This window comes from Phacochoerus africanus, chromosome 2 (assembly GCF_016906955.1).
Source record: "Phacochoerus africanus isolate WHEZ1 chromosome 2, ROS_Pafr_v1, whole genome shotgun sequence".
In the NCBI taxonomy this organism is placed as follows: Eukaryota; Metazoa; Chordata; class Mammalia; order Artiodactyla; family Suidae; genus Phacochoerus; species Phacochoerus africanus.
Genome location: NC_062545.1, coordinates 254,291,615 through 254,315,364, shown reverse-complemented (window position 1 = coordinate 254,315,364; position 23,750 = coordinate 254,291,615). Strand labels below are relative to the sequence as shown.

General features: G+C 43.0%; 1 protein-coding gene across 2 annotated transcripts in view; it reads left to right on the top strand.

Moving 5' to 3' along the window:
• Nucleotides 1-15,743: 15,743 nt before the first annotated feature.
• The window catches only part of ECPAS (Ecm29 proteasome adaptor and scaffold), a 102,662-nt gene continuing 94,655 nt past the window's right edge, over nucleotides 15,744-23,750 (top strand). The window contains exon 1 of one of the 2 annotated variants that reach the window (XM_047768141.1): nucleotides 15,744-15,993. In XM_047768141.1, coding sequence (XP_047624097.1) covers nucleotides 15,972-15,993 — 22 coding nt within the window. In that variant the 5' untranslated portion in view covers nucleotides 15,744-15,971. Of the gene's footprint in view, nucleotides 15,994-16,588; nucleotides 16,644-23,750 lie in introns of those variants that run through there. The other variant, XM_047768139.1, reaches the window with a different exon arrangement.

Below are 23,750 nucleotides of genomic sequence, written 5' to 3'. Positions count from 1 at the left end.
ATACTTAAGCCAATCCATGTGCTGTTTGTTTGTTTTAGCTGCTTTGGCATCCGTATAGAGAATAGATTAGAAGAGGTAAGGCTGGAGGCAAAAGGACCAGTCTTGTTGGACGTTGTGCAGTAATCCAGGTGGGATAATGATGATGGCATGAAATAAAGGTGGTCTAAATGATGGTGGACTGAACAAGACCTAGGAAACAGTAGTACCAAGAGACAGCAGTGGAAGAATTTGGTGATTTTTTTTTGCAAAAACTAATGAGTGTGGGAGGGCAAATAAAAGGTGGAAGATGATGCCCTATGCAGCAGATTATGTTTTGGATAAATGGCTGCACCAGTATTTATCCCACTTGGATATACAGTCTTACCATGTGACATTGATGTCCTTCCACGGAGAGGCGATATTGGTGTTTCCTCCTTCTTGAACCTATGCTGACCTTTGCAAATCTGGGCCAATAGAATGCACTGGAAGTGATGCTGCCTGACTTCTAAGACTGGGCACATACTCCCAGCAGCCCCAAAGCCCCACTTCCCCTCGGACTCCCATTCAGTTATCTTCCCAAGGGTACCACTATTCTGACTTGTAATAGAGTAGAACAGTTTTATGTATTTTCATACCCTAGAACCTAGAGCCTCAATAACCAGAATCATATAATATGTACTCTTAGCATGTGGCTTTTTTCATTTACGTTATGTCTCTGAGATTTACCAGTATAGTTGCATGTGGTTATAAATCAATGAAAATCATTTATTTTCATTGCTGTGTCGTATTCCCCTGTGACTTGTTAGTTAGATTGAAGGTTCCTGTTTTTACAGCCCCTTGCCCAGCTTTTGCTCCCTTATATGGAGTTGGGGAGGAAGTTCGTGCGTGTGAAGAGGTGAGACTGTCTGATTTTTCTACTCCTTTTAGAATCACTCCCCCTTTAAAGAAACTGAAAAGCCATCCCTGTTGTACAGAAAATGTACTCCCAGTGCAGGGAAGGTGCTTGCCTGGGATCCCTGAGCTGGTGGTGAATGGTAGAAGCTTGGGCTCTGGGCAGAAGCTTTTCATGAGCAGGAAGCACATCTTCCCCATAGCCAGAGGGAGGAGGGCAGCTTTGGACTCTGAGCAGGAGTCCCACACAGGAGTTTTTATTTTTTATTTATTTATTTATTTTTAATGGTTTATTTATTTATTTCTTTATTTATTTTTGTCTTTTTAGCTATTTCTTGGGCTGCTCCCACGGCATATGGAGGTTCCCAGGCTAGGGGTCAAATCGGAGCTGTAGCCAACGGCCTACACCAGAGCCACAGCAATGCGGGATCCGAGCTGCGTCTGCAACCTACACCACAGGTTACCGCACTGAGCACTGAGCAAGGGCAGGGACCGAACCCGCGACCTCATGGTTCCTAGTCAGATTCATTAACCACTGCGCCACGACGGGAACTCCCACACAAGAGTTTTTAAAGTTGTTGTTTCAGTGCCAAACTCTATCCAAAAGAAATATTAAAAGTGATAGCATTCCCTGGTGGCACAGAGGCTTAAGGATCTCCAGGTAGTCACTGCTGTGGCTCAGGTTGCTACTGTGATGTAGTTTCAATCCCCAGCCTGGGAACGTCCACATGCTGTGGGCACAGCCAAAAAAAAAATGAAAGAAGAGCATTCTTTTTGTTTGTTTTTAGCTTCCTTCTTAACCCACTGTGCCACCAGGGACCTCCTTTTTATTTGTTTGTTTTTGTTTGTTTGTTTGTTTTTAAAGAGGAGCATTCTTTTTTATGTTTGTTTTTTTAGAGGGTTGTTTGCTTTTGTCTTTTGTCTTTTTAGGGCCGCACCCAAGGCATATGGAAGTTCCCAGGCCAACGACTGAATTTGAGCTGCAGCTGAGACCTACGCCACAATTGCAGCAATGTTAGATCCTTTAACCCACTGTTCCGGGCTGGGGATTGAAACCTCACCTCTGCAGAAACCTGAGCTGCTGCAGTTGGTTTCTTAACCCACTGCACCACAGTGGGAACTCTGAAAGAGGAGCATTCATTCTTGAGAGCTTGTTTGGAGGTTCTAGCAGGGGAGCACAGCTACTCATATACCCTTGACCGAAGAACGGTCCTCCTCTATCGGGGATGGTCGTCCTCTCCAATCAAGCATTCAGCTTCGGGAGGGACACACATGGAGCAGGGAGGGAGGAAGGAGACACCTGCCTAGCCAGCCAGATCAGCCCAACCAACCCTGGCGATCAATGGGGTGACAGATGTCGAAGCCAGATCACCCTCACACCCAAGAGGAGCATTCTTTTTTTTTTTTTTCTTGTCTTTTCTAGGGCCACACCCGCGGCACATGGAGGTTCCCAGGCTAGGGGTCCAATCAGAGCTGTAACCCTGGGTGTATGCCACAGCCACAGCAGTGCAGGATCCGAGCCACGTCTGCAACCTACACCACAGCCCACGGCAACGCCGGATCCTTAACCCACTGAGCAAGGCCAGGGATCGAACCCGCAGCTTCATGGTTCATGGTTCCTAGTCAGATTCGTTAACCACTGATCCTTGATGGGAACTCCCAAGAAGCCTGGGATCGAACCTGCAACCTCATGGTTCCTAGTTGGATTCGTTAACCACTGAGCCACGACGGGAACTCCCAAGAGGGGCATTCTTGATTGAAGCCCTGGGTTCCTTGCCCCAGGCATCCTTTGAAGTGTCTCCTTAGGACCCCGAGGGCCCCTGAGCTTCAGCAGTCTGAGCTGCTTCAAGGACATCAAGGTGTGTGTTCACCAGAAATGAAAACATATGCCCACAAAAGGGCTGGATGGGAATATTTATGGCCACCAAACTGAAAACACTCAAATTTGTAACAACTAGTGAACCGAGAAACAAAATGTCTTACACTTACAGGGTGGAATATTACAAAAAGGAATGAACTGCTGGTATATACAGAAATATAGTTGAACCTTATAAGCAGGATGCTGAGAGAAGCCAGACACAAAACGGCACACACTGTAAGAATCCATTTACATCACATTCTAAAAAGACAGAGCTACGGGGACAGAGTCAGATCAGTGGTTGCCAGGTGCCAGGGGTGGAGGGAAGGGATTTAGGCAACTTTTTGGAATGATGGAAATACTCTATAGTTTGATTATGGTGATCATACATGATTGTCAGTCAAATTATGTATAATATACACTTGTCAAGTAGAATTGGACACCTTAAAATGTAAATTTTATTATGAGTGAATTATGCTTCAGTATTAAAGCATGTTTGTTTGTGGCTGTTCACAGCAGCTTTTTCTTCTTTTTTGGTGATAGTTAAAAACTGGAGTTCTCTTGTGGTACAATGGCTTATTAAAGACTCGGTGTTGCCACAGCTGTGGTGCAGGCTTGGTTTTGATGCTTGCCCAGAAACTTCCGTGTGCTGTGAGTACAGCCAAAACAAAAACAAAAACAAAAACAAAAAACCACAGTATCCAGCAACTGTTGAATGGATAAACAATAGTGATACATGGAATACTACCATATGTGATTGACAGGTGCCATATCCAGGTAAAATCTCAAAATGAAAGAAGTCAAACAAAAAAGAATACATAGTGTATGATTCCATTTATGTAAAATTCTAGAAAATATAAATGAATCTATAGTGACTGAAAGCAGATCAGTGCTTGCCTGGGAGGGGAGAGGGCCTGGGGGATAGAGGCAGAAATTACAAAGGACCATGAGGAAACTTTTGGAGGTGACAGATATATCCATTATATTGACTGTGGTGATGTTTTCATGGTGTACACAGGTGTCAAAACTCATCAAATTGTGGAGTTCCCACTGTGACCCAACAGGATTGGTGGCATCTTGGGAGTGCTGGAATGCAGGTTCAGTCCCTGGCCTGGCCAGTGGGTTAGGGATCTGGCGTTGCCGCAGCTGTGGCTTAGGTCACAACTGTGGCTTGGATCTGATCCCTGGAACTGCAGATGCTGTGGGGCGGCCAAAACAAAACAAAACAAAAACAAAAAAAACCACCTCATCAAATTATACTCTTTAAATACATGTAGGTTATTCTGTATCAATTAAAGCTGGATAAAGCTTAAAATTTTTGTAACTCAATAAACCTGACTTTCAGAAAAAGAATGAATATTGGAGTGACTGAGCGAAAGGCAGAATGGCAGGCTAGTGGATGGGCCAAAAGATGGGAAAGCTTAAGCAGTAGAAGAGCTGTAGGTGGTGACCAGGTCTAGGGTGTGCCTGCGGGAGTGGGTCACTGCAGTGGAGTCAAGGGACTGGGGAACAAGAAGATGCATTCAAGGAGAGGCCAAGAATGGGTGGCTCCATCAGTGGATGTTGACACCCAAGATGCTCCAGGACTTAGGATGGAGAGGGAGACCTAAGCCAGGGAGAACATTGGTCTGAGAGCAGTAGTGCAGAGCTAGGAGGATGCTCATTCTACCACCTGACCAGTGGAATGTGAGATAGGAGGTTAAACACTTTCTACTGGAGAGAGCTGCATGGAAAAAGCCATTATCAGACAAGGTAGGAAGAAGAAGTGGGTTCTATGAAGCTACTGAAGATGTAGGGGTGTTCTTAACTACTAAACAGGTTCTAGAGGGCTCAGTGGAAGGCTGGGTGAGGGAGGTGGGTGTGGTGCTTAAGAGGGGTTAGGTCAGCCTGAGAGGAATGCACAGAAGCAGGGGGTTTGTAGCACAGGAACAGAGAGATCTCCTGCATTTCTTAACCTGGGGGTAAGTTCAAAGGTGTTAGTGGCTATTTTTCTTCTATCTGATAGTATGTAGAATATTGTTTGCCTACGAATCTTCCCTGCCTCATAGACTCAGTTCCAAAGGAAATCTGAATTAAACAATTCTTTGAGCCCCTGGATACAAGAGCTAGACTCCCATGAAATATGCTAGGCACTCATGACTCAGGAGTCAGTTCTCATCCCTAGAGCTGGATGGTTGCTAGACACTGGACGAACCTTTTACAGAACCTCTGCTCTTCTGTATAACTTCTCCTTTATACACCTTTTAGTACTTTTTGAAAGTAAGTGGTTGGGCAGAATGGGAGAAAACATTTGCAAATGAAGCCGTGGACAAGAGATTAATTTCCAAAATATACAAATACCCCATACAGCTCAGCATTTCTCCAAATAAGATAGACAGATGGCCAAAAATCACATGGAAAGATGCCAAACATTGCTAATTATTAGAGAAATGCAAATCGGAACTATAGTGGGGTATCCCTTCACACTGGTCATGATTGAAATGTCTACAAACAATAAATGCTGGAGAGGGTGCATAGAAAAGGGAATCCTCCAACACTGTTGGTGGGAATGTACATTGGTGTAAATGCTATGGAAAGCAGTATGGAGGTTCCTTAAAAAACGAGAAACAGAACTACACTGTGATCCAGAAATGCCACTCCTGGCCATCTATCTGGAGAAAACCATAATTTAAAAAGATACATACCTCCCAATGTTCATTGCAACACTATTTACAATAGTCATGACCTGGAAGCAACCTAAATGTCCATTGATAGAGGAATGGATAAAGAAGATGTGGTACATATATGTGATGGAATATTACTCGGCCATAACAAAAAGAACAAAAATGCCATTTCCAGCAACATAGATGGACCACATACTAATAGTAAGACAGACAAATATCATGTGATATAACTTGTTGTAATGTAAAAAAAAAAAAAGATACTATTTACAAAACAGAAACAAACTCAAAGACTTAGAAAACAAAATTATGGAGTTCCCTGGTGACTCAGTAGGTTAAGGACCTGGCATTATCATTGCTGTGGCTCTGATTACTGTGGTGTGGTTTCGATCCCTAGTGTGCCCCCCCAAAAAACCCCCAAACTTATGTTTACCAAGGGGGTAAGATATGGGGGAAGGGATGAATTAGGGGCTTGGGATTGGCATATGCACACTATCGTATATGGAATGGATGGTCAACAGGGACCTGTGGTATAGCATAGGGAACTCTACTCAATATTCTATGATAATCTATATGGGAAAAAAATTTGAAAAAACATAGATATATGTATAACTGAATCACTTTGCTGTACAGCAGAAATTAACATTGTAAATCAACTATACTTCAATAAAATTTAAAAAAATGAAAAAATAAAGTGGATGGGAAGGGAGTGACAGTGTTTGCTTAGACAGCTCAACATACACATTTCCAGTAAAATTTTCCTTTTTTTTCGTTTTGGCTGTATTCGCAGCATGCAGAAGTTCCCAGTCCAGGTATTAAACCTGCACCACAGCAGTGACCTGGGCCACTGCAGTGACAGTGCAGGATCCTTAAGTCACTGAGCCACACAGGAACTGCAGATTTTTACTTCTTATGTTTAATAACTCTCAAATTATAACAAAAATGTCTATTCACTAATAGTTGAAGCCTTAAAAAGTCTCTATGTATTTATGTTGTTTTGATAAATTGTGTACTGTTAATTACGATTACTCAGTCATAATCATTTTTAAGTAGCCCTAGAAAAAATTTTAATTTTTAATATACATATTTTGTTAAAAGGAAAGAACGATAAAGTAAACAATTAGACTTTCAAGGTTAAAAGTATATTGTCCTAGTATAAATCAGTTATTTATTTAAATTTTTTAAAAATCTTTTTGCCATTTCTAGGGCCGCTCCCTCGGCATATGGAGGTTCCCAGGCTAGGGGTCCAATTGGAGCTGTAGCCACCGGCCTACACCAGAGCCACAGCAACGTAGGATCCGAGCTGCATCTGCAACCTACACCACAACTCATGGCAATGCCAGATCCTTAACCCACTGAGCAAGGCCAGGGATCGAACCTGCAACCTCATGGTTCCTAGTCAGATTCGTTAACCACTGAACCACGACAGGAACTTCCTATTTAATTTTTTTATTTTTTTAGGGCTGCACCTGTGGCATATGGAAGTTCCCCGTGCCAGGGGTCAAATTGGAGCTGCAGCTGCCAGCTTGCACCACAGACACAGCAAAACCAGATCCTTAACTTAATGAGAGAGGCCAGGGACTGAACCCTCATCTTCATGGATACTAGTTGGGTTCTTAACCCACTGAACCACAATTGGAACTCCTGCCCTAGTATAAATTATTGTGGGCAAAGTAAAATTAAAATACAAGTTCAGGGAGAAAACACAGTTATGTAAAATTTCTGGTTCCTAGGAACTTGTTCTTTTTTTTTTTTTTTTTGGTCTTTTTAGGGCCTCACCTGCAGCATATGGAGCTTCCCAGGCTCAGGGTGTAATCGGAACTGTAGCCGCCAGCCTACACCACAGCCATAGCACTGCCAGATCCGAGCTGCATCTGTGACATACACCACAGCTCACGGCAACGCTGGATCCTTCACCCACTGAGTGAGGCCAGGGATTGAACCCACAACCTCATGGTTCCTAGTTGGATTATGTTTCCGCTGCGCCAAGACGGGAACTCCCATTGTTCATATATTTTTAAAATAGATGATGGTTAGAGAGTGGGACATCCTGCTTGCAAGTGGTCATTTCCCTGTTGCACGTCTGGCAAAGGAGCAATTTAAAAATGGGTGATGTTGCGAAGGGCAAGAAGATTTTTGTTCAGAAATGTGCCTGGTGCCATACTGTGGGGAAGGGCGGTGAGCACAAGACGGGGTAAAATCTCCACGGTCTGTTTGGAGAAAGACAAGTCAGACTGTTGGATTCACTTACATGGATGCCAACAACAACAAAGGCATCACCTGGGGAGAGGAGATGCTGCTGAAGTACTTGGGAGAATCCCAAGAAGTGCATCTCTGGAACACAAGTGGTCTTTGTTGGCATTAAGAAGGAAGAAAGGGAAGATCTGATAGCTTGTCTCAAAAAAGCTGCTAATGACTAATAGTTGGCCGCTGCCCAGCTATGTCTCCTGACTTTTTTATGTGTACCATATTTAAATTGATGTCATACACTAGAATTAAGGTCATGAATGGCTGAGGGACTATTTCTGTTGGACGGTCTTGACTTAAATAAGATTGGCTTGTGACTACATGAATATGGTCAGCTTTTTAAATTTTAGTAGCAATTCCAGTTCAACAACTAAGGTCACTGCTTTCCCTTCTACAGAGATGATTCCATGTGAATAAGGAATGTTAAACTTTTCAAGAAGATGGTGAATACCTTTTTAAAACCTATAGGGATTGGTTTTACATTTAGATTTCTATAACTGGTTAGATTAATATATTTATTTGTTTTAAAAATTTTTAGGTACTTATTTTTGGTCTTTTTAGGGCTGCACCTGCGGCATATGGAGGTTCCCAGGCTAGGGGTCTAATCAGAGCCGTAGCTGCCAGCCTATGCCACAGCAACGCCAGATCCTTAACCCACTGAGCAAGGCCAGGGATCAAACCCGAGTCCTTGTGGATACTAGTCGGGTTCGCTAACCACTGAGCCATAATCAGAACTCCTGGTTATTTTAATATATTTAAATACTGAGAAGCTTCCTTCATTCTGTCATGGGAACAGAGCAAGATTCACGTTTCAAGTTGTATTCATTAGCCTCTTAAGGTAAGAGCTGAGGATAAACTGACAATGTCCACTTTATCTTTTTGGTCTTAACCATGCCAACTTAATTAAAATTCTCTGTATCTAAAATACTGCCTTTTACTTATTGAAAGGCGTTTTAGTGTGGTTTATGTGCAGCATCAGATGAAGAATATTTAGCACTTCTCACATTTTATGGATGATCTTTAAGATTAGATGCTTTTAAAACTCACTGTCACAAGATAGGTTCGTGAACTTTGCTTGTGAATTCTTTACAAAGGCAGGCTGCCATAATTCAGGAGTGTGTTTTAAACAGGTATTCAAAAACACAGCCGTAGAACTACTAAATACATGTGATTGGTAATGGTGCTTTTGCCAACGCATTGAAAGGTTTAGAGTAGAGGAACTGTGCCATCAGCACACGTTTGTAAATTGCCTGATCATAAAGCTTAAGAATTAAAAACAAAATCATGGGTCAGAAAAAAAACAGATGATGGTGAGCATCAAATCAATATTTTATTCAGAAAAAAAATCATATTTAGGTGCTATACATTTTTTACGTGATGGAAGGGCCTTTATTTTAAAATGCTACAATTTACAGGAGTTCCTGTTGTGGCTCAGTGGTAATGAACCCGACCAGTATCCATGAAGCCTTGGGATCCATCCCAAGATGCGGTGACTGTGGTGTAGGCCAGCAGTTACAGCTCCAATTTGACCCCTAGCCTGGGTACTTCCATATGCCACAGTGTGGCCCTAAAAAGACAAGGAAAAAGAAAAAGTTACAATTTATAGTAGAATTCAATGTCAACATTTCTTCTTTTCAAAAAGTTATGAGGGAAAACTTTGTTGCCAACCTAAAAACGTGTGAATCGATTACATTGTTTTTCGAATTTTTTGGAGGGGGCTGTGAACAAAAAACTATGAAGTCAATGTCCTAAGGAAATCATGGGAGATAGAATCTTCTGGTGTAGGGCTAAATCCTATCCCTAGAGGAAAGCTTGCCTCATTTTCTAAAATGCAAGGTGTGGTATTTTATTGGATCAGGTCCGTTTTTTTGCCTGAGTGAATGAAGTGAATGGTGGGGTTTGCCCAAGGTGGGGAAGTGATTGGCACTGCCTATGGCATGGAAACCAAGGAAGGAAAAACTTGAAGGTGCTAGTAAGAATTCATGGCCATGATCAGAAAGTGGTTAAAACCTTCGAGGCAATGATGAGCAACTAAAATATACTCTATTTCCCTAAAAATAAGGCTTCTGTGGTAGCTCCGCAATTCAGGGAACTGGCCTTCTCCCAGGTTTGTTTCAGTGACCTATATGTTCAGAGGTCATTTTATATTCACGATACAGTGGCAGGAATTCCAGCCTTGTGTAAATTCTGGGCAGAATCAATGGAAAAGGCAGGAAGCAAAAAAAGACATGTTGACTCAGCCTCTTCTAAACAAATTATGGCTATTGAATTAGCTACTAGATGCACTTTGGCCATTTTTGACACATCAAAAATTGCTTTTCCATAATTTTCTATGTTCTCTCTACCTAGTCTTCTAATAGAGAAGTTTGAAGCTTTTATATTTTCAAGCTAGTTTTTTGTATTTTCCCTCTTCATTGTTTTGCAATGCATTACGCTTAGCCTTTTGCTATCTTGCAGTTTGCTAACTCTCTAATTTGCTCTGTCGAGCCTAGTAGTTTTACCTGGTCATTAAAATTGAAAATAGAGTTTTCTGTGATTAAAAAAATGTGCCTTAGGAGTTCCCATCGTGGTGCAGTTGAAACGAATCTGACTAGGAACCATGAGGTTGCAGGTTCGATCCCTGACCTCACTTAGTGGGTTGGGGATCTGGCGTTGCCATGAGCTGCGGTGTAGGTCACAGATGTGGCTTGGATCTGGAGTTGCTGTGGCTGTGGTGTAGGCCAGCACCTGTGGCTCTGATTTCACCCCTAGCCTGGGAACCTCCATATACCTTGGGTTTGACCCCAAAAAAACAAAACAAAACAAAAATGTACTTAAAAAAATGTACTTTAAATCCATAGGAATTAGTAAAACTGAGACAGGATTCTACATGATGGTTACAGATACATTTCTAAGTTCGAGTCTTAGAAAGTGGAATGTTTTGAGTCATGACATGGTTTTATGTGATTTAAAATATGTCTTTAATTAATGACTGACTGAAGAGAATGGAGATAAAGGTCTTTAGTGTTGTGGCTCTGTTGCCAGGTTGGATCCAGTCCCTGACTTTTTCAGCAACCAAAACAAAGACCACATGAGATTTATTTATATTGAATTTTGGCTTATCTGGAGCTCTTTGGGAATGGATAATTGAAACCTTTACGATAGCTGGATTTTCTAGGTAGCTTAGCATTAATACTTTTAGGCATTGAACGTTGCTTATGATAATTGTGTTAGATGAAAAGCTTGGTAAAGTATATACTCTGTACTTCCTTGATTTTTGATGCTTGAAATTAGATATAATTTTACCAGTTCTTTTTTGATATTTTAATTTTTGAAAACATTTAAAAAAATTATAGTTTGCTGTACAGCAAAGTGACCCAGTTATACATATAGATACACTATTTTCCTCATGTTATCTTCCATCACGTTCCATCACAAGTGATTCGATATAGTTCCCTGTGCTGTAGCTGTACAGCAGGACCTCATTTATTCTTTTTTTTTTTTTGGTCTTTTTTTTTAGGGCCACACCTACAGCATATGGAGATTCCCAGACTAGGGGTCATACTGGCGCTGTAGACGATGGCCTACACCACAGTCATAGCAACGCCAGATCTGAGCCTTGTCTGTGACCCTACATCGCAGCTCATGGCAACACCGGATCCTTAACCCATTAAGCGAGGCCAGGGATTGAACCTGCGTCCTCATGGATACTAGTCAGATTCATTTCCACTGAGCCATGACGGGAACACCCAGGACCTCATTTCTTATCCACTCCAATTTTTACCATTTCTTGATGTCAGGATTAGCACCATGAACATCAGTTATTCAAGTGAAATGATTTCAGTGTCTGTGGGGTAGGTAGTGTTTTTGGCACTTTATAAATAACCCCAGCATGTTTTCTTTTTGATTTTTTTTTTTTCCAGCAGCACCCACGTGATACAGAGGTTCCCCAGGCTAGGGATGAAATCCACCTGTATCATAGCAGTGACAATGCCAGATCATTAACTGCTAGATCACCAGGGGACTCCACTTTTTGAGTTCTTCTAGCTTCTTTTCATAGTTTTCCTGCTTCTTCCCTTGTTTTTAGGGTGTCCATTAGCACTTCTATCATCCATGTACCTGCCTAGAAGAGAACATGCTGCTTCTAATCTGATCTGACAATGAAACATGATTGTTCACCTTATTGCAAGTTTGTATATATTTAGTGTGAGCAGAGGGGGCTTGTAAGGAGTAAAGACCTATGTTTTTAGTTCTTGGATTTTGTGAGATCTTATTTTGGTTTCTCAGTAGCCTCTTTCTTTGCTCCCTGTTTACCCCTCCCCCAATTACTTTGTATGTTTTTTAAAAAAAATTGAAGTAAAGTTCATGTAAAATATTATGTTAGTTCCAGGTGTACTACACAGTGATTTGACGTGTGCATAAATTAGGAAATAAATGATCACCAAAATAGTTCTAGTAACCATCTGTCCCCTACAAAGTTATGGTAATATTATTGACCATATTCTTTATGCTGTATATTACACCCTATGCTTATTTATTTTATAATTGGAGGCCTATATCTTTTTACCCCCTTCACCTATTTCACCCTGCACTCTCCTCCAGTGTCGCCAGTCATTCATTCTATGTATCTATGAGTGCTTTCGTTTTGTTTTGCTTTTTAGATCCCACATATAAGTGAGATCATATGGTATTTGTGTGATTTATTTCACTTAATATAATAATATCTTTAGAGCTATCCATTTTGTTGCAAATGGCAAGATTTTAAAAAATTGCTGAATAATATTCTTGTATATATATATATATATATATCCATTTCTTCTTCTTCTTCTTTTTTTTTGATCTTTTTAGGGCCACACCTGAGGCATATGGAAGTTCCCAGGCTAGGGGTCGAATCAGAGCTACACCTGCCAGCCTATGCTACAGCCAGAGCCATGTGGGATCTGAGCCGAGTCTGCAGCCTACACCACAGTTTATGGCAATCCCGGATCCTTGACCCATAGAGTGAGGCCAGGGATTGAACCCACATCCTCATGGATACTAGTCGGGTTTACTACCACTGAGCCACGGTGGGAACTCCACATCTGTTTCTTCTTTATCCACTCATCTATTGATGGACACCTAGGTCGCTTCCATATCTTGGCTATTGTAAATAATGCTGCTATATGTATCTTTTTCAATTAGTGTTTTTATTTTCTTCAAGTAAAAACCTAGAAGTGCATTTGCTGCATCATATGGTAGTTCTATTTTTAGTTTTTTGAGGGAATTCCGTACTGTTTTCCATAGCAGCTGCATCAATTTACATTCCTAACAGTGCATGAGAGCATGAGAGTCTTTTTTTTTTTTTTTCATTTTTCATTCCAGGTCATGCATCAAACCTGTGTCTTTTTGAAAATTGAAGTAAATTCTAGACAGGAATATCCCAAGGCTACTATTCAAAGCCAAAGTGTCTAGTAAGACTATGAAGCTATTTAGTGAAAAAATAAACTATAAGTAGATTGAAGAGAGAAGCAAACTATAAAAAACTTAAACAGTAATGATTAGAAGCAGTGTTGTAAGCTGCTATAAACTACTGTATGTAGTGAGATATCGAAGATATCTTTTTTTTTTTTTGCCTAACAGTTCTATGTCTACATATAGAAATATGTGACTTTATAAAGATAGATGTTTTACAGCAACATCATTTACAATAGTAAAATACTGTAGAATCCTGGGAGTTCCCTTGTGGTGCAATGGGTTAAGGACCTGATGTCACTACAGCAGCTGTGGTCGCTGCTGTAGCACTGTTTGATCCCTGGTTCAGGAACATGCTGTGGGCATGAGAGAGAGAGAGGAGAGAGAGAGAGAGAGAGAGAGAGAGAGAGAGGGAGGGAGAGAGAGAGGGAGGGAGAGAGGGAGGGAGGGAGAGAAACCCTGTAGAATCCTAAATGCTCATCAGTAGTGGAATGATTAAATTTTGTCATGCACTTACCATGCAGTCATTTAAAAAGAGAAGGTAGTTTTGTATGTACAGGTCAGAATAGTTAAGAATGCAGACTCTGGATTCATACTGCCTGGGTTCAAATCCTGCTTCACCACTTCCTGGTTTGTGGCACTTTAGATATGTCCTTCAACCATCCTGTGAATAAAAATCCCCACTTTATAATATTATTGTAAGGATTAAATGAACTTATCCAAGTGAAGCACTTTTTTATTTTTATTTTTTTGGCCTCACTTGCAGCATGTGGAAATTCCTGGGCCAGGGAAGGAAACTGCAATGCAGTTGTGGCCTGCAGCACAGCTGGGGCAATGCCAGATCTTTAATCCACCTGTGCCACAAGGGAATTTCCTAAAACACTTGCCTGAAATTGCCTGGCACAATTAGTATTAGCTGTTATCATTACCTTATATAGAAAGACACCTGTGATACGTTGTTTGGTGAAAAAGTCAAGTTACATAATAATATGTATAATAAGATTCCATTTTTGTCAAAGCAAATTTTGTGTGTCTATACCTATATGTAATTTGCATGTCTAGGTCTCTGTAATTTCTATATAGGAGGCATTTAGAAGTTGATAACTGGTCTGCAACTATTTTTTTTTTTTTAAACTTAGATTCTATACTTTTGCAGGGTGGTTTTAGGAGACTCTGTTGGAGGTTATGGGAAGTCAAAGTTTCCTCAAACTAGGCCGTGGTGCAGTCATTATACATCCATGGAAATGGTCGGGAAAGGTTGCCGGCACCAAACTGCTAACAGGGATGATTTCTAGAGTAGGATGAGGGGATGGTGGGTAGGGAGGTGGGGACCTTTCCTTTTCCACTTATGTATTGTGTTGTTGGCAAATAGTTACTGTGTATTGATTTTGTGTCAACATCAAAATGTCCTCAAAAAGAGGGATTGGTTTACTTCATGTGCTATTAAGTCATTAACAAGAACAGTGGCGGTGGTGCCATTTTCTGAATTAATGGAGGAATAATTATGGGGGAAAATTCTGATACAGAATGTTATCATGAGTCTGAACCCCCTTCTCGGTTATTTTTGGGTCTGTATATGCACCTGCACAGAGACAAGGCCTCAGAGGATACATACTCACTGTGCTTGTTAACCAATAGTTTTCTCTGGGGAATGGATGGTTGGAGTGGGAGGAAGACCTTTCACTTTTTTTTTGGCCATGCAGGTGGACTGCAGAAGTTCAACACCTGCCACAGCAGTAACTGGAGTCCCAGCAGTGACAACCCTGGATCTAAGGCCACCAGGGAACTCTCTTTTAATTTTATCTTCTGCATCATGTGAAATTTTTTACAAGGCCACCAGGGAACTCTCTTTTAATTTTATCTTCTGCATCATGTGAAATTTTTTACAAGGCCACCAGGGAACTCTCTTTTAATTTTATCTTCTGCATCATGTGAAATTTTTTATAATTTCTCTAATAAAAGCAATAAAGGACATAAATGTCTTTAATGTCGTGTTAAGTACTTTAAACTTGCCCAAGTTACATCTGGCATGACATGTTCATTTTTAAAGACATTAACGAGAGCTTTATAGATTTCTGCTTTTAGGGATAAATGCAATTTCAATCCATTTAGGATCTTGATTTTTTCCTCTTACGCCAAGAAAAAAAAAAAGGAAAGAAAAAGTATCTGATCTTGTATCTAATTTGTTATGAGGTACTGCCACTTCAAGTACAGCGATTATGCAACCCCTTAATTTGAATTCCATATTGGAAGTGTTTTTCACGTACGTGACCTCACGGACAAACTTGAGGCATAAAGTTAAAACCAGTATATTAAAAATAAATCACTCGGATTACCAAAAAGGACCTCGGGATTAGAATAAAAATTTAACATCTCATATAAGCATATATACTTGCATTTGAACTTTAAAAATCTTGGTTCCTTGAACTTTTAGTAGGGCTTAGTGATCTTCGCTCACTCGGTAGTCCAGTACCTAAGAACATCAGAAACCTACACTTTGTCACTGCCTTTAAGTTAAAAAAGGAGCTCGGGGCGCGGGGTCGTGGGCCGAGCGCGGCGCGGGAGCTCGCCCGGGACTGAGTCAGCGGCGGGGCCGAGAAGTTCGGCGGGAGGCGCAGGGCGGGGCTTCCTCCCGCCGACTCCGAACTCGGCTCTACTTTTCCTAGTCCACGTCTCTTCCTTTGGACGGGCGTGTTTCTTCAGGTCGGGACCGGCCAACGTGACAGCCACAGACCTTTACAAAAAGAGCTCCGGCCCCGCCTTGAGGACCTCCCCAAGCCGGCGCAGCCCGGGCCAGCTCGGCCGAGCCCCTCACGGACTGCGGCGCGCCGCTCCCCGGGGCCGAGCCCGCCGTTCGCCAGGCTTTTGGGCGCCCACGTCGCGGCGCCGAGCGCAGCATCCCCGGCATGGAGACCGGCTCGGACTCAGGTCAGAGCGAGGCCCGCGCGTCCGTTTCGCGTCGGGGCCGCCGCAGGCTGCGCGGGTGTAGGGGGGCGGCGAGGAGCGGCTAGGCCGGGCCGCCCGCGCAGGCCGCCGCGTGCCGGGTCCGCGCGGGGAGCGCTCGCGGGCCGGCTCCCGCGCGCGGGGCGGGCGGCGGCAGGTGGGCAGGACAAGCCGCGAGCGAGCGAGCGAGGGCGGGCGGGCGCGCGAGGGGCCCGGCGGGGGGGCCGCTGGGAGGATGGCTCAGCTCTTTCTAAATATAAAACCGGCGTGAGTTGGGCGAGCGCGGCGCGGAGCCGCAGAGCCGCCGCGCGGGCCGAGCGCACCGGGACTCGGCCGACGGACGGCCGTGGCTCCGCAGAGGCGCCAGGCTGCGGGATTGCTGGAGTCGCGAGCTCGCGGGGGACGGCGAGAGCGACGCGTGCAGTGAGAAGGACGCAGACGGCGGCGGCGGCAGGCGGGCCTCGTGGGCGCAGCGCGGCCCGCGCCGCGCGACCGGAGGCGGCTCCCGGCCCCTGCCGCACCGCGAGCGGCGAGCCCCCCGCGCCGCCAGTCCGCGCCCTCCCCCTCCGGCCCCTCCCTCCCTCCCCGGCGCAACATGGCTGCGGCCGCCGCCTCCGCCTCCCAGGACGAGCTGAGTAAGTGCCACCGCGAGCCTGCGGCCGCGAGCCGGAGACGGAGCCGGCGCTGCGCTGGGCCAGGCCGGGGCCGGGCAAGCGGGCCGGGGCGCCGGGCTGGGTGGCCGGGCGGGCGGCGGCCGCGGCAAGCAGGGGACTGGGGCTCTCGGGCCTGGCGGGCGGGCGGGGCGCCGGCCGCCGGCTGCGGCGTTTGTAGGCCTCAGGTTTGCACCGTCACGTTGCGAAATTGAAACCGGAGCCCCGGGCGGAGCCACCTCTGTGTGCGATCCGCCCCGGCCCGGAGGTTGGGGGGGAGCCTAGCCCCCTGCCCGCAGGGGCTGGTTTGGCGGAGCGACCGCAGCTTCGGGGTGGCGGGCTGTGCCTGCCGTCCCGTCTGACCCTTCCGTGGCCCCTGGTCCCAAAGGTTGGGCGAGCTCTAGAAACGGAGCTTCGGGGGGGGGGGGGGGGAGAAGGTGCCTTATGATGACACTCTAGAAATCAGTGGAAAGGTCAAGAATAGGCAGTGACCCTCCGGTGGAGCAGGAAGGACGGCAGGGCAGGGAGCGTCGTGGCACTAGCCGCAGGGGAAACCTCGAGGTGACAGCGCTTTCAGAAAGGAGAGCCAGTGCACACTTGACCTTAAATGTTGCAGTTTTCCAGGGGACGGCGATCCACGTTCGGGGAGAGCGGTGGTCACCCCGAATCGCAGGCCGCCCCGCCTGCCGCTCGGGTTCGCCTCGGTGCTTTGTGGGAAGTGTAGTCTCAGGGCGCCGCAGGCCCACGCTGGGGTCATAGAAATTGAATTATCCCAGGACATGTATGGTAATTTCTATTTGGGTTTAGGGTGGTTAGATGAAAAGCTTTAGGTTGAAGGGTCTGTTTCTTCAGTGCTCCCCTTCAGTTTATGACAGATACAAGAAAGGTGTTATTTAGGGATGATGTGAGTTTTAAATGGAATGAAGCAAGGGTGAGGTGTCCCAAGCCTTGTGAAGTTTCTGCTGTTCCAGCCCCCTCTGACTTTCCATATGAACGTAGCCATAAACATCATAATTTCTGTTTCTTTGGTGCTTTGCAGTTGAAAGCGACTTTTATATACATGATGTCACTTTTGCCCTCATAACAGCCTAGTAAGGCAGGTAGGTAGGAATTATCCTTGTTTTAAAGAGGAGGCAGGCTTAGATTAAGTTCCTTGTTGCTTTGCCACAAGACTAGTGTAGCAGCAGTGGTGTGATCGTTTTAGAGCTGAAATAAACAATTGGTGTGACCCTGGGCAGGAGGGAGTACCTGAGTAGATAAAGTCTCCTGCTGTGGTTAGAAATAGGCAAGGGGAGTTAGCATTGTGGCTCAGCGGGTTAAGAACCTGACAAGTATCCATGAGGATTCTGGTTCTATCCCTGGCCCCGCCATCCCTGGCCTGCTTACCACATAGGCCACAGGTGCAGCGTGAATCCCACATTGGTGTGCCTGTGGCTCTGATTGGACCTCTAGCCCAGGAACTTCCATATGCCGCAGGTGCAGCACTAAAAAAAAAAAAAAAACAAAAAAACAAACAAACAAAAAAAGGCAAGGGCTGGTAGCCCCAGAATTGATTGTTATCTGTCACTTTCAATCTGGAACACCACTAGGTGTTCTGTGGAGATGAGCTCCCTGACTTTTTTTCTTCCATTTTTCATTATTGTGGTAAAATACACATAGCATAAACTTTACCATCATAACAATTTTTAAATGTACAGGCCAGTGGTATTAAGTACATTCACTGTGCAACCACCACCATTTTTCTCCAGAACCCTTTTCATCTTTTAAAACTGCAACTCTATAACCATTCAACCCTAACTCCCTGTTCCCCTTCCTCCCAGTTCTTGGCAACCAGAAACGGTTCTGGATTCTGTCTTTATGATTTTGATGACGCTAGATATCATATAAGTGGACTCATACAGGATTAGCCTTTTTGTGACTGGCTTATTTCCCTTGGCATAATGGCCTTTGGGTTCATCCATGTTGTACCATGTGACAATTTTTCTTCCTTTTTAAGGCTGAGTGATATTTCATTGTATGCATGTATCGTATCTTCTCATCCATTCTTCTGTGGATGGACACTTGGGTTGCTTGTGTTTTAGCTGTTGTGAGTAACGCTGCTAATGAACATGCGTGTACAAATATCTCTTTGAGGCTGTGCCTCCAGTTTTTTTGGATATATACTGAGAAGTGGGATTGTTGGATTATATGGTAATTTTATTTTTAATTTTGTGAGGAACTGTCATACTGTTTTCCACAGTGGCTATACCATTTTATGTTCCCACCGACAGTAAGCAAGGGCTTCAATTTTTCTAGGACCTGGTCAGCACTTGTTATTTTCCATATTTATGAGAGCTGTCATCCCAGTGGGTGTGAGGTGATCTGACTTTTAAAATTGTTACACTGCAGGATGTCAGAGTTTGTGTTGTACCACTGAACATGTTAAAGTCTGACTTACTGGTTGGAATGAGGAAAAAACTGAAGAAAGAATTGTATATCATTCTTAAGTGGCTGATGTATTTGTTTATACGTGGTGTGCTTCTGTTAAGATGCTTGTAGTTCTTGTTAAGGAATTACTGGCTTTAGCAGCTACTGGAAACGTTAGGAACCAATCATTCCAATCCTTGCTTTTCCATTGTTTTGTTTTGGTCAAATCACCTATCTTCTACCACAGATACCTGTTGACTTGGTTTCTATATTTCTTCAGGAGATATTAAATACCTGGCAGTTGGTACCTTACAATAATTTAACTTGAAATCACACACATACATGCTGGCCAAGGAACTTGAAATAAACCCGTTTTAGTTTCAGAAAGGCTATAATAGAAGAGATGGCTGATAAAAAGGTGCTTTTTAGGATTCTGCTATAAAAAAAGGAGCCTAGGTACTGAATACTTGTTGGCTGTTATTTCTGATGAGTAGATGATAATAAAAATAAGCTACGAAAGGTCAGCATTGTTTTTTCCTCCTAACATTTTATTATAAAAACCTTCAAGAAACAGTCTCGCAGTAAGCTAGGGCTTCATTTTTCCTAGGACCTCGTAAACACGGTTACCAAAGGGGAAAGGTAGGGGGAGGGATGAATTAGGAGTTTGAGATTAACATATACACACAAGTATATGTAAGATAGATAATCAGGAAGGACCTGTTATAAAATACAGGGAGCTATACTCAATACTCTGTAATAACCTTTATGGGAAAAGAATCTGAAAAAGAATAGATATGTCTACATGTATAACTGATCCACTTGTTGTACACCTCAAACTAAAACAACATTGTAAATCAACCATACTTCAGTATAAAAGTAAAAGAAAAAAAATATTCAAAAATACAGGAGAAGGGAGCTCCCGTTGTGGTGTTCCTAGTCGGAAGGAATCTGACTAGGAACCATGACGTTGTGGGTTCCATCCCTGGCCTTGCTCAGTGGGTTGAGGATCCGGCCTTGCAGTGAGCTGTGGTGTAGGTTGCAGACTCGGCTCAGATCTGGCATTGTTGCCCTGAAAAGCAAAAAAAAAAAAAAAGCAGGAAAGTTGAAAACAAGTGTTCATACACTGACTACCTGGGTTCTGCATGTGATATTTTACTGCTAGCTTTATTACATGTCCGTTGGTCCATTTTCAGACCACATTTTAAAATGTTATTTTCATTATTTTACCTTTTTTTTTCTTTCTGGGTTTTTTTTTTTTTTTTTGCTTTTTAGGGCCGCATCCATGGCATATGGAAATTCCCAGGCTACGGGTCGAATTGGAGCTGTAGCTGCTGGCCTACACCACAGCCACAGCAACTCAGGATCTGTGCTGTGTCTGCAACCTACAGCACAGCTCACGGCAATGTTGGATCCTTAACCCACTGAGCAAGGTCAGGGATCGAACCTACAACCTCATGGATACTGGTTGAGTTTGTTACCACTGAGCCATGACGGGAACTCCTGTTTTTTAATTTAAAAAAAGATCATAGTAAGATACACATAACATAAAATTTGTTATCTTAACCATTTTTTAATTTAAAAAAAGATTGTTGCAAGATACACAAAACATAAAATTTGTCATCTTGTTTCTACACGCCACATTTTTTAAGTGTATAGTTCAGTGGCATTAAGTACTCAACCTATCTTATTTTGATGCCTTTCAAAGTAAATTGTGGAGACATTGGTATACTCCCCCTTAAATATTTCAGCACCAGTGTTAAGTGCTTTGTTTATATTCTTCTGTTTGTCAATATAATCCTAAGAGGTAGGTAAAATTATTGCTGTTTTATGGAATGGAAAACAGGCTTTTTAGGTTCTCAAGGTCCCAGAGCTAGTAAGTGGTGGAGTTGGAATTGGATCCCAGATGGCTTGCATGCATAACCAGCCTTTAGGCTGTGTTACGTCTGTGTACCTGAGTGTTTATGCCAGTGAGGAGATCAAATCAGATGCATTGCTGAACTCTTTTACTGTAATCATGCTATTTAACATTGTTGTGGGGTATACCAAAGTCCAATGATGGAATTATAATACTGTTGACAAAAAAGAGGAAGAGTGCATGTAAACGGATATGTAAGGAACAAAATGTATGATTATATGATATAGATAATGCGAGAGTAATATCATCATCTCTGGTTCCCAGGTCTGTTATTTTGAGATGTATAGCTGGTAACACTGCCTTTCTGTGGATTTTAGATCATTGTGTGTCACCTTTGCAGTTGAAGTGATATCTATGTCATAAATTTAAGTATGTAGCTGCTTTCAGTTGTATCTGCTACCATACTCTGTAGGAGCTCCTGAGAAGCAGCATTGATGTTAAGTTTCTCCCTTTTTTCGGCTGTTCCTGTGGCATGCAGAAGTTCCCAGGCCAGGGACAACCTGTGCCAAAGCGGTGACCTGAGCCGTAGCAGTGACAGTGCTGAGTCCTTAACCCACTAGGCCACTGGGAACTCCTAGGTTTTTTTTTTTTTATTTGCTTCTTTTCTTTTTATCTTTTTCTTTCTTTTTTTCCCCCTCTGAGTAGTATCATTGAGTAATATGTATGAAAGTTGCCAAAAGGTAAGCAGGATAATCTTGGGTTGAGATTTGTTAGAATTTGTTATCCTTTCATAAATATTGTGTAATTGTCCCTTTGAGTCAAGTGATTGTAATAGAATAGTAGTAAAGCTTACTGTGTCATATTACAGTATTGGGGCTTGAACTCAGTTTCTTTGATTCCAAAGGTTCTGTTAATTCTGTGCGATCACTGTATTACTGTCTCTGAAGGGGAAAATATGGATTATAGTAAGATCAATGTGGCTTTTCCCCCCATGTCTTGCTGGCCTCCAGAAGAAACCTATGGTGTATAAAATGTGGTAATATTCTGATGTTCGTTGAATAGCACACACTAGCTTTTTAGTTAAGATGCTAACATATAGAACAATTAGTGCTGTTAAAGGCAGTTCTGGAATCTGGTTTGTTAATTACTGAAAGTCATAGTCTCTAGTTTTCTTTCTTTATATTTAGGGTGATACAACTGTTTGGAATGGAATGAAATTCAATGGAAGGCATGTGGGCTAGTTTTTCTTCTAATATTATCCTCTGCCAGTCCATGGACAAGTTGACATTGTAGTTACATTGTAGCAGTGCATAGGGAGATTTCTGACAGAGGGAAGGAAGCATTTGGGACTTTTCACCTGGTCAACTGTTTAGTGGTTTCATATTATGGGCTTTATAATTCCAAGGCATCCTTAGGATCTGATCTTCATTGGGATGAAGACAACTCATGAAGGGGTAACAGCCTGTAATCTTAAAGCACCTTGACGCTTTTCAACTTGACCGTTTTGACGCAGCAATGGGAAACTTCAGTCTCTGCCAATGTCAGGAATGCTAGTGGCTCTTTTAGGTGCTGAGACGTGGGAAGCTGTGTAAGTGGGGAACATGATTCTGTGAGCATACTGAAGCAGCCCAGAGACATGGCTGCTTTAATGACAGCCGCCCATGCAGCTCAGCTGATCTGGGCAGAAAGGCTAAATCAAGTCTGTATCATTTTCATTTTGGTTACTTACCCAAATAGGAAGGTTAAAATGGAAAACCATGGTATTTCTATATTTTCTAACATTTAGTTTTTCACTTCTACTCTGTCTTGTTTTGAATTATGCTTTCAGTAAATTGTTATATTTAATAAAGGCCAGTATCAGTGAGAATATTTGGCGCTGGGGCATTCGACCTTGTTCAGAAGATGAATGTTAAAATTGTAGGCACTGCCAGTGTACTCAGATGGTCTGATCCAAGTTACTGGTCTCTGGTTTCAGGCCTGGCCTGTCTCGGCCTCGATGCTTGCCATTTTATATGGCATGTTTTCCCCACACATTTTCCAATTCAATAAACAGGCTTTAAACATGAAAGGACTGACTTATGGTCCTGGCCTCATAGGGCTTGTAATTCAGTGTAGAGGCAGATTTATATGTAAATATAAATAACTAATATGAAGCATGATATGAAAAATATCTAACACTCTTCTTTAGAAACATCAAGGAGTGAGAATAGCATTCCAGGCTAAGGAATAATAGTTTGAGCGAAGACATAGAGGTTGGAAAATAGCATTCATTTTCAGAGAAAGTTTGAGCGACTCTGATATGCTGGAATGGAGATCCTGTGGCTGCATGAAGTACCGGGAAAGGAGAGAAAATTGAGAGTTTGAGACTTGGCCCTTTCTGCCGTTTCCAATTTGGGATCTTAGGCAAATTATCTTACCTTCCTAAGTATCAGTTTCTTCCTCATAAAATTGGGATAATGAGAAATACTCATAGCGTTGTTAGGCTTAATGGGTGTGATAATGTACTGTGTAACAAACTATATAAACTGTTATTAATTTTAGTGAGGCGGGGGGTAGGAGATGAAGCTGGGAAGGTAGGTTGGGACCAACTTGTGTAGGAATGCCAACACAGCTAGTTTGAACTTGGTTCTGTAGCCAGTCGAGGACCATCAAAGGCTTTTAAGCAGGGTTGTAACCTGAGTTGATCTGTTGTGTAAGGATAACAGGTGGCAGTGGTGTAACATTGATTACAAGGGTCCAGAGACCCAGAGCGGCGAGACGAAAAGGAAGGGATCACACAGCAGCCAAGTTAAAAGAAGCTTAGGTTCTGAATTGTGACAGTGGAAGTGGAT